The sequence below is a fragment of the Psammomys obesus genome, unplaced genomic scaffold, assembly GCF_907164565.1.
Source record: "Psammomys obesus unplaced genomic scaffold, mPsaObe1.curated_primary_1811, whole genome shotgun sequence".
NCBI classification, from domain to species: domain Eukaryota; kingdom Metazoa; phylum Chordata; class Mammalia; order Rodentia; family Muridae; genus Psammomys; species Psammomys obesus.
In genome coordinates this window covers 34,428,557-34,446,924 of record NW_026596079.1, presented here as the reverse complement: position 1 = coordinate 34,446,924, position 18,368 = coordinate 34,428,557, and the positions used below count along the sequence as shown (strand labels likewise).

General features: G+C 36.0%; 1 protein-coding gene across 1 annotated transcript in view; it reads right to left on the bottom strand.

Moving 5' to 3' along the window:
• Positions 1 to 18,368, bottom strand: part of Eif3e (eukaryotic translation initiation factor 3 subunit E) — a 38,346-nt gene that overhangs the window by 2,086 nt on the left and 17,892 nt on the right. Inside the window, exons 6-10 of the mRNA XM_055626714.1 lie at positions 15,946 to 16,071; positions 14,989 to 15,113; positions 9,561 to 9,687; positions 8,782 to 8,883; positions 7,295 to 7,404 (exon numbers count right to left, since the gene is read on the bottom strand). Coding sequence (XP_055482689.1) covers positions 7,295 to 7,404; positions 8,782 to 8,883; positions 9,561 to 9,687; positions 14,989 to 15,113; positions 15,946 to 16,071 — 590 coding nt within the window. The remainder of the gene's footprint in view (positions 1 to 7,294; positions 7,405 to 8,781; positions 8,884 to 9,560; positions 9,688 to 14,988; positions 15,114 to 15,945; positions 16,072 to 18,368) is intronic.

Sequence of the window (18,368 nt, the reverse complement as noted above, 5' to 3'; positions counted from 1 at the left end):
CTCAAACATAGTATCTTCATAATACCAGCTGGACTGTAAAGATCCTTAACAAAAGGTACTATATTCTGCATTTATAAACTGCTTTTTGAAAACATGATCTTATATGTGAGGGCTCCAAAGCAGCTTTCAAAGGAATAAAGAGTTTTATGATATTGTATGATTAGACAAATTATACCCACTACAAAGAGCTAACGCTTAAGGCTGCTCTTTATGTTTGTGATAAAACTCTAGGGGACTCATTGTAGGTATTATGCAAATAACCAGCAATATTAATGATGGAGATTGAGCAACAGACACAAATGACACCACGGAGATATGCTAAAATGCCTTTGACAACTGATCTGCATCTTTTATTTTCCAACTTAAAACCAGGTTGTAGAGGACTTGTGCTTGAGCAGCTACTTGTTATTCAGTCAGCTGACAAGGAGTAAACATATTTGCAAGCATGAGTGCGCATACACCATTAGTAACTGCCCTCTGTCTCTTCACCTGAAACTATTACACAATGTTCATTCTTTAATATAACCACTGATTTAATATAGAGAATATTTTCAACAAGACTGAAAGTCAGTTATGTTCACTGCCAAGACATCACAATCCTCAACAAAGTGATTTCTTGGAATATCACAGACAGAAATTTGGGATCTAACAGTGTACTCACCTTTAAACGTTTTTAATCATTAGCCGCTGTACAAGCAATTATGTAGTGATAAGGTCTCAACCCAAATGTAACCAATTGAAAATACCTTTTAGGAAATAATATACTCTCTACTATAATCCTACTTCACAATGTTTCAACACAAGAAATTTAAAAAATATTGTGGAAAATGCAAAAATCAAGTCTATCAAACAATCTGCAACAGGACTGAAAAGGGGCCTTGCTGGGAGGCAGAGGCAGGCAGATATCTGTGAGTTTGAGGACAAATCCAGGACATCCAAGGCTACACAGAGAAACCCTGTCTCAAGAAAAAAAGGAAAAAGGGACTTTGCACATGTTAGATAAGTACTTTATATCTGCACTATATTCCTAACCAGTTTTTATTTTCTGGGACAGGCCTGACTACAATGCCAAAGCTGACCTTAAGTTGGGTCTTTGGTTCAGTGAGGGTCTGAACTTGCTATCTTCCAGCAAATACCTTCTGAGTCTTGGGATAACAGGCCTTTGCCAGAGACCCACCTAGTTCAAAGGCATTGTTTTCAAAAGGGGGGAAATCCTACAAGTATTCCTTCCTGTTCAACCCTTTCCTGATGAACTCTCCATAGTTGATCCCTGTTTTCCATTAGTACTCCTAGAAATGTAAAACTTACCTTTGTACTAAGTAAGCAAATAATGTCTGACACTGTCACTTAAAGAACACGTTTTTAAAAACACAGTATCTCACTCAGCGTAACTGAAACAATGTGTTTAAAATTGGACTGATTGACAGTCATCTTCTCTACATCCTGCTTATTTACTTCATTTTTTGAAAGCGGAATTTTACAGTTTAGCTCTGGCTGGCCTCAAAGGTGCAGTGAGCCTCCTGCCTCTGCCTACCTCCACTCCAAATGCTAAGACGCAAGGATGTGTCACCATATCCAACTATACTCTGCTGTTTAAAAGTGGAGAACCTATTTTCATCAGACAATAATTATATAGTTGGCATCACTAAAAATTTTAATTATAATACAAATTGTTTATAAGCTATGTAAGTAAAATACAATGCTAACAGTTTAAAACCAAGGTTATTTAATTCTTCTGTCTCTTCTCTATCTAAATGCTAATCCCTTAGTTGCTTTTAAAATCATGGCTACCCACCAAAAGTCCTTACCAATCTCTTCTCACCATAAAAAGCACTTTTTCCCATCACCCATAGTAATATGTTCTTCAAACACTCCCAACTCTACATTAGGATCTTTGCACAGGTTGTCCCTCCATCTGCCCTTTTCCTCAATTAGCTACCTGTCTCTGACACAGTTCTTAAATAGAAAAGGATCCTAATAAATCTTCCAATGATGGTGTTTTTATAACCAGCCTACTCTCTTTAGTTGCTCTGCTTTGTTGACTCCACGCCTCCAAAAAACTGTACATAGTAAACCAAAGAGCATGCACCTTTGTCAGATGTCTTCTTCACTACGCATCCATAAGAATGTCACGCAGATCACAAAGGAGGCAATCAATACTTAATTGTCTGATTAATGCTCTAGCCAAACCTGATTCAGGCTCCATTACTATTTGCCAGTTATTACAGAAATCATCTGTATATTGAGCCCTTAATCTATTTTATATAGTTGTTTAGCCTTAAATTGCTACAATCAGTTCATTTCTCAGCTCTTTTCAAATCTTAAAAATCTCTTAATACAAAAAGCATAAACATTCAAAATTAATTACACAGTCATGGCTTCCTCCAGTTTGGCTATAATCTTAAATTTTCAGATTCCCATTACGCTCCCTCACAAATAACATAGGACAGCCTTAGGAAATCAACACTCTTCCTTCCTTATCACTTTTTCAATGAAGTATGAACTGGCTTTGAAGCTTATGACGAAGATCAACTCTCATATAAGCTGAGGAGTTAGGGAGAGGTAATCACTTAACCAGCAAATACATCAACTATAACAATAACAACTAGAAGATCTATGACAAATCCAACTGGGTTTACCAATGCTAGACTGATTCCAGGCTAGAGAGTTGACCTAAGGAAACACCTCATTTCAGATTTAATAAGAAAGGAAATTACCCTGTACACAGCACTCTAACTAGAATCAATATCCTCCTTTTCTTTAAATGCACATTCTACCATGGCTGCAGTAATTTGTCACTAGGAGCAGTAGAACTGCAAAAATATCAGCAGGCTGAGCTATAATCTCACTGTAGGGCAGCTATGTGATTCACTATCTCTACTGTGTTTCTTGATCCTTACTCAATAAAATAAAGTCAAAGTAAAATGTGAATTAAGTTCTAAGATCATTAGCACATTATTTTGAAGGCTTCTTAGGTGATCCAAGCTACCAATCACTTCGAGAACAAATTAAAGAATATATACACTGGGCTGGCAAAATGGCTTGGCATGTAAAGGTGCTTGCTGCCAAACTGCTATCTGTTAACAACTATTTCTCTCTACTCCCAATGTGATTTTTATATACAGATTCTTATGTGGTAATAAGACCTTGATGCAAAAAATTCAAGAATAGTTGGATATAACTAAATTAATCCACCAAGGATTAATTAATTAATTAGTGTACCATATACATTGAAAATATTACTTCCAATCTTTACCCTCCTGTTGAAAATCAGTCCAAAATTATTTTACAACTTTTAAATTTCAGACACACACATATCTAATAAACTAGTACCTTTTCTGACAGATGGTGCAAAATTTGTTAGAGTTGTAACAGCCTACAAATCTAAAGTATTATACATACATACAATCCAATATGTATTTTATAAAGACATGACCTTCTTATGTGCTTAGTGAGAAATGAGCTATGGTGTTGAGCAACTGAAATATGTCCTTTGGAAGGAAAAAGAAGCCTGAGACATGTGTATCTCCCACTACCAACAAAAGAAACAAGAAAGATTATGAGCATACACTAATTAGAGGGCAACCAGGGCAGCATGGACCAGGGAACTAATGTGGCACAATAAGCATTTGCAAAAAGTCTAATTATAGGCACAGAGTTTATTTAGGATTGACTTAACTTCCATCTGAATTTCTTCTCTGGCCTTTCCAATATACAATATATGTTCATGTGATCCTTCTTAATCACTCCATATTGTTCTTCAAAATACCCATTGAAGTAGTTTAAATGCGATTGGCCACCATAGGTGCATATACTTGAATGTTAGCTTTCTAGTCCATTGACTCTTCAGGAAAGATTAAGGAGGTGTGGCCTTGCTAGAAAAAGTGTACTCCTAGACATGGGCTCTGATGTTTCAAAGGTACCACAGCAGGCCCAACATAAGGCTCTCTGTCTCATGCCTGTAGTAAGATGGAAGCTCTTGACTACTGCTTAAACACTATGCCTGTCTGTCATTGCCACACTCCCCATCATAATGATCATGTACTCTCTGACACTGTGTGCAAGCAAACCCCAATTAAATGCTTTCTTTAAATAAGTTGCCTCAGCCATGGTGTCTCTTCACAGCAAAAGAAAAGTAAAACTAAGACACCAGTCATAATTTTTAAGTCTGAAAATATTTGTGTGCTTAGTATGTGCTTTTTATCTCCACACTTTAAGTTCTTTGAGCATAGTCAGTACTTGATCCTCAGTGTCTGGCTAACACTGGCAATACTTCTTTCTTTGAAAAGTTATATTGTTGGTTATGTTCTGATTCAGAAGGTTTGCATGATTCAAGAAAAATTAATTCTATTTAAGTTGCTATTGAACTTCTCATGATGACTTCAATATACAACCGAGTTTAAAAACTAGACCAAAAAACAATTGTTTTTCTTCCTGTCTATTGTTTAAAGATGAAGGTTAGTTCTGTTGATAACTTGCATAGATTCTAAATCACTGGAGTCTGATTTAAGAGATCTGTTGCCATTGTTAAAATCTTAATATAAATAGCTCATATTACTTTCAGCTGCTGTTATTCTAATCTAGTAAAACAGCTTTAAAAACACGAAAAAGCTTACTATATTCAATATACTAAAGACAGTATGCTACAGGCCTGTCACCTCATTATGCTAAAGAGATGTAATTTACATGAATAAAAAATTGAGTGATGGGATGTGACTGTTTCAGTCGGCTCTGCTTTGGGATAACCAACCCTGAGGGTACTGCCTAGCAGCCCCACTACACATCTCAACAGTGTGTGTCAAACAAAACTCGAGATTTTGGGATACAGAGTTAAAAGTTGACAAAGATTTCATGTTTACTCTTCAGATCAACTGATAGCTTAAACAATCAACTTATACAAAGTTTATTTCTAAAAATATAAACTGTTCACAACAAAACAATTCCTAGTGAGGAACAGTACAATGTCTAAGAGGCTTACTAGCCTAAGTTTGTAATCCAGGATGACATAAGTAGCAGCTGGATGACACCAAACCTTAAGTTTTCCAGCTGAGTAATAAGACAGTGCACTGTGTTAATATTTCTACTAGTCTTGGGAATCAAAAAAAATATCAGAAAAAAAATATAAGCATGAAAAAGGCCTGACTTAATCTATTTGCATGCATACACAACAATACGTATAAACAAGACTGCATGTAGTAGTGGGCCAAGACTGCATGTAGTAGTGGGCCAAATTGTTCATATGCAGGCCAGCACACACTCAACATTTTAAAGTTCTAGAATTTGAAACCTGTGTCATCTTAAGTGTCCAAGGCTAAAGAAGGGAGCTATGAAACATGTCCACCACCACCACCACACAAATTTCTGCGTTTTTTTTTTTTTTTAGATTTATTCTACTGAAAAGACTTAAAATACGTTTTTCTACAGATAAGCAGTATTAGATTAGAAATTTTTAAAGAATTCTTGAAGCTCAAAACGTCTAACATCTGAAAACATTTATAGACATTAACAACCTGAATATGCCTGATCTTACCTACTATTTTGAAAAGGAAAATTATGTATTCCTTAGAAGAAGAAAAAAATTATTTTAAATCTTCTAAGAAAGGCAAAGAAAAGTCTGAACAACCTCGAGTAAATGCAGTATAAAAACTAGGAGAAGACCCCAGGGCTATATAACACCTCTAGAAACTTAGTTTAAGATATATTAGAGACAGTCTAGCAGAAACAGAAGCGATCCAAGAAAAAGTAAAAATACATATGATAGATTGGACAATGTCAGGTGCTTGCCTAGTAATTACAAGGTCTTGGTTTGGATCCCAGTTATACAAAACAGCAAAACAACCAACAGACAAAACCAGATACACTCACAGAGGTATTTCTGGTCTATTACCTTCAACAAGCTACACATTTTACTAAGAGTAGACATTATAAATATTTAGTTTACTTTACTGACAAACATCATAAACTCAATTCTAAGAAACATAATAATGAACCCAAATACTGGTTTACAAGGGTAAAGCGCTATAATTAACACAAACTTCTTTTCCATGGTACCGCAGTACTAAAATGCAAAGAGAAGCCTAATGACTTAAAATATTCAGAATACATTTATTAACATAACAAAGATCTGCACTAAATTTGCTAAGAAACACAGGAGCAACTCATGATGTCTGGTCAAACACAGAGGCAAACAAAACAGATCAATCCCAAACACAAAAGCAATCACAGCCTACGAGAAAATGGAGAAAAATACCATAAACAAACAAACAAACAAACAAATAAGTAAGTAAATAAATAAGTATCCAAAACACTAAACATTCCTCTCTCACAGAAAAGCCCTAATTACAAATCTAAAAAACAAAGAAGAGTCAAGACCAGGTAGTACTATCCATCAGTCCCACATGTGATGTGCCTGCCTTTTTATCTCACAATCAATTTCATAATCAATTTCAAGAACAGGAAGAGAATCAATTTTAAAAAGCATGCCTGCAAATTACAAAAAAGTCCCAATTCCCCAAAGAAAAAAGCCCAGTGGTCACACTCCACTTCTAACTCTGGACAACCACTTCAAGGACAACTCACCAAAATGAGGCAAGATGGGTCTCCTACCAAAACAAACCACATTAAGAAATAGAATTTGGTCTACACACAATTCCTCAGAGGCAAAGATTAAAAGCACCAAGTTTTTATGTTTTATATTTGACTTCATCCATGGCCAAAGGACACTAATAATTTTTGAAACCCTAATACATAAAATTAGTTTCTAATAGGTCATGTACATTTCACAATTTTCCCAATTATTTTCTCACACAACAGAGAAACTTTCAACAAAACTCCCCAGACGATTTCCATGTTTCAACATTTCAGAATGTCATAGGAGCTTACTATATGAGAATTGAAATATTTAATTAAATATACAAACTTAATTAACAGAAATTATTACCAAACGTAGTGGTCTTTCAACAAAATTTCCAATTTGCCAAGGGCTAGCTCATTTGACCTACTATTGAAAGCCATCTTACCTAGCCTTCATAACAATACAAAACCCTATTCAATCTTTAAAATGGTAACTGAAGTAAGTTTAACAACTCCTGTCATTTGGGGAAACTATCCTTTGCCATTGAAATAGACTAAACACTTCTCAAAATTAAAACAGGTTAAAATTTTCTCAAATTTTTAGCAAACTTTTTTCTAAAAGCAAGCGATATAAAAATGAAATTCATTACATGTAATATAATAAATGAAAATTTCTAGAGACTACAGGTAGAAAATACATATCCAATCTGTGTGTTCTTACTTAATGCTGATACACTGGTGGATACGACAAAAAGTCTCAAATATGAAGAGACGGGCATTCTCAATGAAGTCCTCAAGACAAGCCACCAAGAAGAAGTCATTCACAAGCACCTAGATGCATGAAATACATACAAAAATTAATCATGCTGACAACTGTTTTTAAAAACTCGACCCACTTTGTATAGTTTATTTCTTTATTCACTATAATCTCACTACCTAAAAAAATCCGCCAGCACAGCACTTTCTGGAATATTGTTCATGTTCAAATCCTTAAAAATAATTTAAACAAGCAGTTAAAGAATGACGGAAAAAAACTTTAAAAAGTCTCAACATCTCCTTGTTTTATTGATGATTTAAAATAACATACTAACTTCCTGACAAGTGTTTTTGTGTACAACATTCTCTAGCTACTTAAAGAACTAAGGACATGAACTTTCTGCAACATAGGACAGACTTAGAAAACAATGCAAGAAATAGCTTTTATTTCAAAGATAATAATTAAAAAATTATTCCAACAGCAACATAAACAATGTATAATGTTCATGTTTATAAGAACACAAACTATCAAGTCAGATTTTAGTTTTCTATTTTGATTAATATTAAAAAACTATCACAATGTATATTTATACTTTTCCCTTAGAGAAACAAGATCTTACTTAAATTGAATTATTTTGTTCCAAAAATTTGATTTTAAAAGATGAAACTAGCTGAGGACGGGGATGCATACAATCCCAGCACTCAGGAAACTAAGGTACAAAGATCAAGAGCCTAAAATTGGCTTAAGACAGCAGCAAACTGTGTACTCACTCCTCACCCAACCTCCCAACCCTAAAATAGGTGAATATGAGCAAATAAATAACCAAATAGATGTGGCAGGGCCCTGGAGATGGCCTGGTGGGTAAAGCACATGGCATACAAGCCTAGCACATGAGCTGGACCTTTGGAGCCCATGTAACAGAGAAACAAAAAAACAGACTCCACAAAGTTGTCCTCTGAGTGATAGAACAGCCCTTTAATAGCAACACTTGGGGACACAGGGGGATGGATCTCTATGAGTCTACGGTTTGGTCTATATATCAAGTTCCAAACTTGCTCTGAAAACTTTATTTTCAACCAAACAATGGGAACAATTAGGTATAAAATTCATCACTACAATAAATTTTCTACTTTATAGGAAATGTTAAATATAGGAATATTAAATCTCATTTATAGGAAATGAAAAATCTAAAAGTAAATCCATTCATAAAGAGAATCACAGTTGTGATATGAATGTATATATGAACCAGATTAGAAAGATTTAAGGAAGTCAGATGGATTCAAATCAGCCCCTGCTTTAATTTCTGTAACCAAAAGACAAATGCCAATTAAATTACTTCATTCTACCAATAATGTGTCATTTAGCTTATTTTTTCCTTATTCAATCACTTCAATACTTTCTATCACATCTCAAAATTTAATGTAAACTGCTTAGTAAAAATTCATACTTACTGATTCACACTCCCTCAGCTTTTTCTGAGCCCCATCGAAATCAAAGTTAACATATAAGCATTCAACAAATTCTGTAATTGGGTCTTTATATGTGTAAGACTCCTGCAACATCAAGATAATGTCCCGTTAGATCTTGCTGTGTAGTATAGCGCCTATAAATGTCCCAATTAACAGCAAATAATCCAATGTCATCTTCTGAAAGCACTTGTTCTAACCCTTACTTCAAATAACACATTAAACTTGTCCTATGTCCAAATCAGTCTCTAAATTCTCATCGTAGAATTATTCCAGAAGCTTAAATTCTAAAACTCGGTCTCCTTTAGTCAATAAATGATGAACTTTTCCTGCTATGAAGATACAATACACTCTACTATACAATAACTTCTTTTCTATTCATGCATTCTTGGAGTAACTAGAGTTCTTTGCCTTGCCGACCCCCACCCCCAGAAATCAAGCAGCAGGGGCTTCTGTCACCTCAGGAGTGTTACTACAATATTTTATTTAAAAGGTCACCATCTGGAGTTATGCAGGTAACAACTCCATAAACCATCAAAAAGCAGTTCCAGCAAGCTACAGTCTTTAGCACAAAGTATAATCACTCATACCACATCTATAATAAAGATACCTAAGAATTTACAAAAGAAAACACTCAAGAGCTTGCCTCTCTTCTAACTTCATACACATGTCCCTACCATTTTGCATATTTTCACCCAAGACCACAGAGTCTTATTTTAGAAGAAATTACACCTTGATTTTTAGTGGTGTAAGTTTAGCTTTACCTGCTGGATAACTTTCACTAGATCTTTCAGAACCTGCCGGCGTTTTCGCACATCTTTGTTTGTTATAACAGCAGTGGTCAAATAGCGGAGAATATGTGGACACATTGTCTGTATTGCATTAAGGTACCTAAGGTAAAAATACAACAATTATTTATATTCATTAAACTCCCACAATTTCCCATGTATATAATTCAGTGTGAATTAAAGGAAACATCTAACGACATTGTTTAGTCTAAGACTACAATCATTTAAGACTTACAATTAAGTATTTCAAGAGAATAACCACCTGTAAAATCAGCAGAATCCAATGACAAGAATCTAAATGGGAATATCATCACTATTGTCAGTAAGAGTGAGCTGGAAGACTCACCTAGGAGTCTAAGAAGTCACTCACCATGGCTGAAAATATGGTGAAAGTTCTTCAGATATACCATTAGTTTACTCAAGACCTGAAAGCAGCTATGAATTTTTTAAATTTTCTATTTGTTTTTTTATTTTTTGGTTTTTCGAGACAAGGTTTCTCTGTGTAGCTTTGGCTGTCCTGGACTGGCTTTATAGACCAGGCCTGAACTCAGGGATCCACCTGCCTCTGCCTCCCTGAGTGCTGGGATTAAAGCCATGTACCACTATGCCCAGCTCAGCTATGACTTTCATTCTTCCATTAGAACAATGGAATGAAACTTTGCATGTGCAAAGTACTTTTCATAGTCAAAAAAATGGGCACTTACACAAATCAAATAATTTTATTTATGCAAAAGTAGAAACAGTGAGGACATTATTATAGTATTACACAGCCTGGATTAAATCAGTAGCAGTGGCAATCATGAAAAACAGGAAGAAAAGTCAGGTAAAGGTCAATAGGCCTTAGCAATCATTCATCAAAGCATGCTACTATTTTGACAGTAGACAACTCTCTAACTCATTGCATTTTCCCTGATCAGTTTTCCTGTTGATCTAATATGTACTACCTGACCACTCCCCCAGCAGATTACTTACTAGACTAATAATTATCTGTCTGTAAAACCCATTTCTTAAAAGTGTTGGGGACAAGCAAAAGAAGCTTATTCAAAGTCTTACTATTTCATTTTCAGCCTCCATTTACTCCTAGGGAGGCTAAGTTCAAGGTCTCTGGCCCTAGAGGAGCTGCGGACGTCCCTACAGCTTCTGTTGTAAGAAGACAATTGTCTGACTCTAGCCATTTTAAGGATAACTTCTCCATCTTGCTGTCAGGGCCAACTAAGTTCATGTTCTCAGGCCCAGGAACCTACCTATTCCTATCCTCAGAGGGTGATGAAAACCCCCTTTCTCAACTGCTTTTGTCAAAATATGACTGGACAATGCTACAGCCATCCCAATCCTACTCACTTTATGGTTTCATCCTATGAATATGCTATACAGTGGACCTTCTGCATCACTGTTCAGTATATAGTCTGTTCTGCAGCCCTCATCGATCAGTACTGGCTTGATTACAATACATTTTTGTCATCTGCACTGACCTGGTATTTGAGTCATGTTGGATTTCAGCAGACCCCACAACAAAAGGTATATACATACATACATATATATATACAAACACATAAACACAGCCTTTGAGAAATGGTACATATATATATTATATATAACATATATATATATATTCACTTTCTAAACCACCAACTCAGCTCCCATCAATAAACTGACTCCACAGAAACTGCTTTCCCAATTATATACTTCTCAGAGGATGAAATCCCAGCCACCTCTTAATTTTTTAATTCCCAGGACATTGGAGAGATGGCTCAGTGAGTGAAAGAACTGACTGCTCTTCCAAAAGAGTTGGGTTCAATTCCTAGCCCTGGCAGCTCACAACTGTAACTCCTATTCCAGGGTATCTAACAAACTCACACAGACATAAATGCAGGAAAAATACCAATGTACATTGAATTACGATATAAATAAATTATGAAAAATATTTTAATTCCCAAGCTCTCCTAGACTATCCATGTGTACACATACACTCTCTCACACACACGCACACACACCATTGTATTGTAGATTCCTACTGAATTCTTCAGGGAACTTTAGAATTTAATATCTAATACTGTTTAGTACCATCTGGTCTCTTAAATGTCCCCTGACTTAGGTAAGGTATAAAAACTGTATCCTTAAAAATAAACTTCCAGGGAGAGAATGGAAATGTCCCAGCTAACAGCTGTATCTTCTGAAAAAACTGAGCCTTATTTCAAGCAACAAACTGCAATACTCATATAACAAAATATAAAATATGGCATTGAGTTTATGTTTTAAAAATACAAGTAAAGAGACAAATAGAATTCCTTCCTTTGGAATAACATTAACTAACTGGGTTCAAATTTAGAATTATGTATAAAAATTGACTGCAAATGAACTGGGCATGGCAGTGCACAACAGTTACTTCTGCACATGGGAGTGGGATAGAGTAAATCAAGTTCAACATACTAGGCTCTCTGAGACCATCTTGAGAAAAAAAATTAGTAAATCAAAACTTTTAATATTTAAGACATTTTTAAATGTTTACTGGTTAATCAGCATTTTCAAATGCTGATTTGAAAATGATTTTCAAATATTTAATATTTGAAAAGATTTTCAAATTAATATTTGAAAGATTTTCAAATCAACCTATAAGATTTTCAAATATTTAATATTTAGTCATTCTTGTTTGATTGACTAACTGATTGACTGCATTGCCAGGGCTTAACCTGAGGGCCCCAAAGCTATGAGAAGATGTAGCTCTACCACTAAGCTACATCTCCAATTCTTATATCTACTTTATAAGAAACATTTTTTCATACAGATACCCTTAACTAAATACTGTTATCACTTGACAAGCATATGGAATACTTTATTGCTTAAATAATTCAGTTACACTGTTTTGATATTTCTTCTTAGCATGCGACTACATTACAGCATCACTTCCAATATAACTGAGTTGAATGAACTTAGAAACATGGGACTTTCCTCTGTGCTTGCAATGAGGTCTATAAGATCCTAGACCTGTAATGTGAGTTAAAAGTATGTGTCACAAATTTATGCAGCAAGGAAGGTCTGCTTGTCTTGGCTTTTGGCAGATGAAAAATGTACAAAGCTACAAGTTGTGATTCATACCATGCTGTAATTTAAATGATTTTACTGAAGCATAAATTTCACATGAAAGCACTGTTTTACTTTGAAATTTCAGATTGAATATTAGACTGCAGAAGTGAATCTTCACGTCATGCAATATGTTGACGACAGTGGCCCAAGGGCAGCTATAACTCAAAAACTATCTACCTTGCCCTGAGCAAGTCCCCAGTGGCCCCACCTGAGCAACCATTCTAGTTTCAAACAATTTCATTTGTTCTGGCTGCATTGTTCTGGCTGATGAAATAAAAACAAATATTTAAAATTTTGAAAGTCTATTAAAAACAACAACAACAAAAAATAGAACCCCTGCTGGTAAATGACCTTTCTTACTTGGCTAACAAAACAAATAACCAGAAACTTTGTTGAAACCTCACTTTCATTAGTCTTTGTGAGCAAATTTTGCTGTGGTGTAACATTTTGAATTTCCTAATTTTCTTACAATTGTTCTTCACTCAGTTGAGAATACTATGATGGTAAGTGGATATATACATAGCATATCCATACTGTCAATTCAGTGTTATACATCGTAAGTCAACTGAATAAATAAAAAAAAATTCCACTGTGCCTTAAAAGCACAATGGGGTCCATTTCACTATTTGTTGCAACATGAATATAGAGGCATGTGTTATATACAAACACACATCCTAAGATCTGGAAGAGTCAAATTTAAAACAGTGCTGGGCGTGGTACTATATATCTGTGATTTATAAAAGGATAACCAAGCTTTAGGCATGACTGAGGAACATCAAAAACCTCAGTAAAATAGTGAGAATTTTAAATAAGTAATACATAAAATTACTTCTGGCTAACAACAGAATGGTGCAGAGTTCACAAATTTACAAAGCAGTGTATACATTTGTTATCAACCCAAGACAAAGCAAAAACTGGACAGGGCAACCTGATACAAAAGGACTCTTCCATGATATAACAACCCTATCTCTCCTGTTTTCTTTTCCAATAATTTAGTGTAGGTCTTATTCGTAACACTTGAATTTACAGTAACCCTTTAGTATCAACAGAGGATTGGTTCCAAAATGTCATTATGTGTCAAACTCTATGGATGCCAATATCCCCTATAAAATTATAGAGTACTGTTTGCACACATTCCTGTAAAAATAAAACAACCTCTAATTACTGTAATACCTACTATATAAATGTAGTTTGTAGATCTGTTGTATTATATATGGAGTAATTGCAAGAACAAAATACCTGTACATATTCACTAAAAACAAAATTTTTCTCTCAGTTGGTTATAAATGTGTAACCCACAGAAATGGAGGACCAGCTGTATGCTACATAACCACGGACACAGCAACAATGCACATTGATTTAATCCTTTAAAGTGAGCCCAGAGTATAAATGATACCTGTATTTTTGGTTTAGACATTATTCTATAAGAATTCTTAAAGACCTACAAGATATGATAAACATAATGAAGTCTATACACCTAAAGAAAATAAACAAGAAAGCAGACACGAGGTAAGATGATCAATTCTCGCTTAGAAATGAGATGTGCATTGGAGTATGATAGGAGTCTACCACAGAAGGCATCTGAAAGCCCCTACCAAGCAGCATTTCAAAACAGATACTAAGACTCATAACCAAACCTTTGGCAGAAGGGGAGTTAGTATGACAGGGAATGGATAGGAGCCCCACAAGGATCATATATACCTGGGCACAGGGTTTTTTTCTGAAACTGTTTCTCCAACCAAGGACCATGTATGGATATAAACTAGAACCTTTACTCAGACGAAGCTCATGGTAGCTCAATAACCAATTGATTTCCCATAGTAAGGGGAACAGGTACTTTCTCTGACAGGAACTAAATGGCAGGCTCTTTGACATCCCCACCTCCCAAGGGAGGAGCAGTCCTGCTAGGCCACAGAGGAGGACTTTGCAGCCAGTCCTGAAGATACCTGATAAAACAAGGCCAGACGAAAGGGGAGGAAGTCCTCCCCAATCCGTGGACTTGGAAAGGGGCAGGGAAAAGCTGAGGGAGGAAGGGTGGGATTGGGAGGGAATAAGGGAGTGGGATACAGAGTTAATAAAATGTAACTAATAATAATAAACAATAAAAAATGTACCAATAGAAAAAAAAAGAATTCTGAACAGCGCAGGATACAGTTATCAAATAACTTAACCCATTGTTACATATTAGCTTTTAAATTAACATGCACACACACACACACAAACATTTATCAAACAAAATATTGGCAGGTGTCAAACTGAAATATTAAAGGAGGACATTTCACATAATCAAAAACTAAAATTAAACAGTGATGTAACTTACTGTGGTTGGTAAAGGAAGAGATCAATAATATTATCACGGCCTTTTGGATGGTTGAAAAAAACAAACAGAGACCAATGGATGAGCCATGTTCGCTGCTGAAGAGACTGGAGCGGAGAACTCACAGACTAAAGGATTTAGAAATTTATAGAGAGGAAATATTAGTATGTACAAAAGACATGAAAATAAACACAGAGATTTCATTAGTTTAACCAGAACTAGACTCTATTCTAATACTGTACTAACCATAATAATACTGCATTATGACCGAGGTTTGACCCCTTCGCTTTTGTGATGTTTCAAAGTATTTCACTGTAATAATCATTTCAGAAGACATTTTAAAAACAAGGACAGAAGTAGACAGTCCTTAACTTGTGGGTGGGAGGGTGACATTAACTGTGGGTGAAACTGCTGTCTTTCTGCAACAACTTTCTATAGCAGGGGGAATGATAAGGGCAGCGTCATTTTCTTTCTTTTTTTTCAGTCTTTTTTTACTTTATTTCATTTTTTTTCTTTTTTAAAAAATTATTTATTTATTCACTTTACAGCTTTTTTTAAATTTAATTTTATTTTTTTCTTATCAGTTATATTTTATTAACTCTGTATCCCAGCCGTGTCCCGCTCCCTCATTCCCTCCCAATCCCACCCTCCCTCCCTCATCTTCACCGTGCCCCCTGGGCAGCATAATTTTCAATGGCATGGTAGTTAGTTACAGCAGAAAGGAAGGGATAAATCCTTTCCTCTAATAGCCAAACTAAGTGGGACTTTAAGTAAACACACCTAATCAATTAACTGAGTTTTCAGTCAAGACAGAACAATATCAACAACAACAAAAACCCCAAAATATGAAGGTTTTATTCTTCCCTATTTCCCTCTTAAAGTGTACAGTCTTCTTCCATATCAGAAAACATGACAAGTACATAAAAATTTCATAGAATCAATCCAGAACATGTAACTCACATTATTGTCTATGGTCTCTTTTAACCGAGTAAGGTCTTCCATGGCTGCATCCCAATTCTGCATTAAGATTTCAGAGGCCAGTTTTCCCCAGAGTGAACTTAAAGCATTTCTATCTGTGGCTGGAACCTATTTGAATATTATGCAGCAAGAAAAAAAGGTACATTTTATACCCAACACAACCATCTAGCTTACCTACAAACATATAACCAAATTATACCTCTACCACAAACTGTTTTATTCAAGGCCTTATTGAAGCACAACAGTAAACTACTTCAAATAATTTATTTAAAAATACTTAGTCCTTAATACCAGGTCTTTACTGTAAAATAAAAGGTCATTTTAAAGCTGGGAAATAGCAGCAGCATTTTAGCATAATCTATTTCAGATAATACATATGAAATCAAATGTCATATACCTAAGATTACAAACCATGTTAGATTCAAAGGAAGAAAATGTCAATGAATTTAATGTATATGAAACCTAAACTTCTGAGTCTCATTCACAATACAATAAGATAAAACAAAAAAATAAAAACATTTCAAAACAGGGCACAGTAGCAGGTTAACTATCTCAGCACTTAGAAAACTGAGACGAGAAGTTTGAGACTCACAAGTTTGAGACCAGCCGAGACCACATACCAGACCTTGACACTCATGAAAACAATACAAAATTATGACACGAAAGAAAACATAAAATGCAGGCCTAGTGGTTTACAAGGGAAGTTACTAAAGAATTATATTCAAAGTTGTAAATAACTATCAAACTAGATCCAAGATGGCGGCGACCACCATTTCTGAGAAGCAGAGGATTTGAAACTCTGAAATTGGTGATTGGAGCAGCAACTGAAGCCAGAAAAATCAACGTTTTGGCTTCCTGAAAGAGAGGGGAATCATAGGAGCAGAGAACATTTAGATTCAGATCAGGCACAGACTTCTCTGGAAATGGAGAGGGACACTTCCCTTGTTTGGCCCTTCCTCCTCCTCTGGGAAGCCAACACACAGTGCCAGTGACACTAAGCACAGAACTCACTCTCTGGGGACCAAGACAGCAGAGATGGGGCTCCTAGCTCCTCAGCCAGGGCTGCGGGCTATGCCCACCCGCCAGATCCCAGATCAGCAGTACAATCCTTCCCAGGTCTGAAGTCTGCAAGCAGCAATGCTGACTCCGTAGGGCCTCCCTGCCAGTGACTGTACTGACCGCCCAATCCCTCAATGGCAGATAGCCAGCTGTACAGCCAACCAAAGTCCAGCAGACCTGCAAAACCACCCAGGTACACCAGGCACCAGGCCACCTAGGTCTGTGGACCACTTTTGTGGCTCCCCAGGACTTCCGAGCAGGCACCTGGACACTCCCAGTTCTTCGGCAGCAGCTGGCCTCCCTAGTTTAAAGACTGCAGCACCACTGAGCTAACTGAGCTCAACCTGCCACATTCGACTCAGGAGGTCCAAAGAGGCCAGTAGAGAACAGGAGGAAACCACGTGCTTTATGATTTTTTGACCTGGTAGAGAGGTCAAAATTTTACTATTCGCAGATGATATTATAGTATACCTGAGTGACCCCAAAAATTCAACCAGAAAACTCCTTCAGCTCATAAACACCTTTAGAAAAGTGGTTGGACACAAAATTAATTCAAAAAAATAAGAAGCCCTCCTGTATACCCAAGACAAAAGGGTCGGGAAAGAGATCAGGGAAACAACACCCTTCACAATAACCACTAATAACATAAAGTACCTTAGAGTAACTCTAACCAAGCAGGTAAAAGACCTGTTTGAAAAAAACTTCAAGTCTCTGAAGAAAGAAACTGAAGAAGATATCAGAAGATGGAAAGATCTACCATGTTCATGGATAGGTAAGATTAACATAGTGAAAATGGCCATTCTGCCAAAAAGCAATCTACAGATTCAACGCAATTCCCATCAAAATACGAACACAATTCTTTATAAACCTTGAGAGAAAAATTATCAACTTCATATGGAGAAACAAAAAATCCAGAATTTCTAAAACGATCCCGAGCAACAACAGATCATCTGAAGGTATCTCCATCCCTGATCTCAAGCTGTACTACAGAGCAATAGTAATAAAAACTGCATGGTATTGGCATAGAAGCAGAAAGGTGGATCAAAGGAACCAAATAGAAGACCCAGAAATAAACCCACACACCTATGAGTACTTGATTTTTGACAAAGAAGCTAAAACCATTTACTAAAAGACAGCATCTTCAACAAATGGTGCTGGAACAACTGAATGTCTACATGCAGAAAAATCAAAATAGATCCATATTTATCACCTCGCACAAAACTAAAGTCCTAGTGGATCAAAGACCTCAACATAAAACCAGACACACTAAATGGGTTAGAAGAAAAAGTGGGGAAGATCCTTGAACTCACTGGCACAGGAGGCAACCTCCTGAGCAGACCACCAAC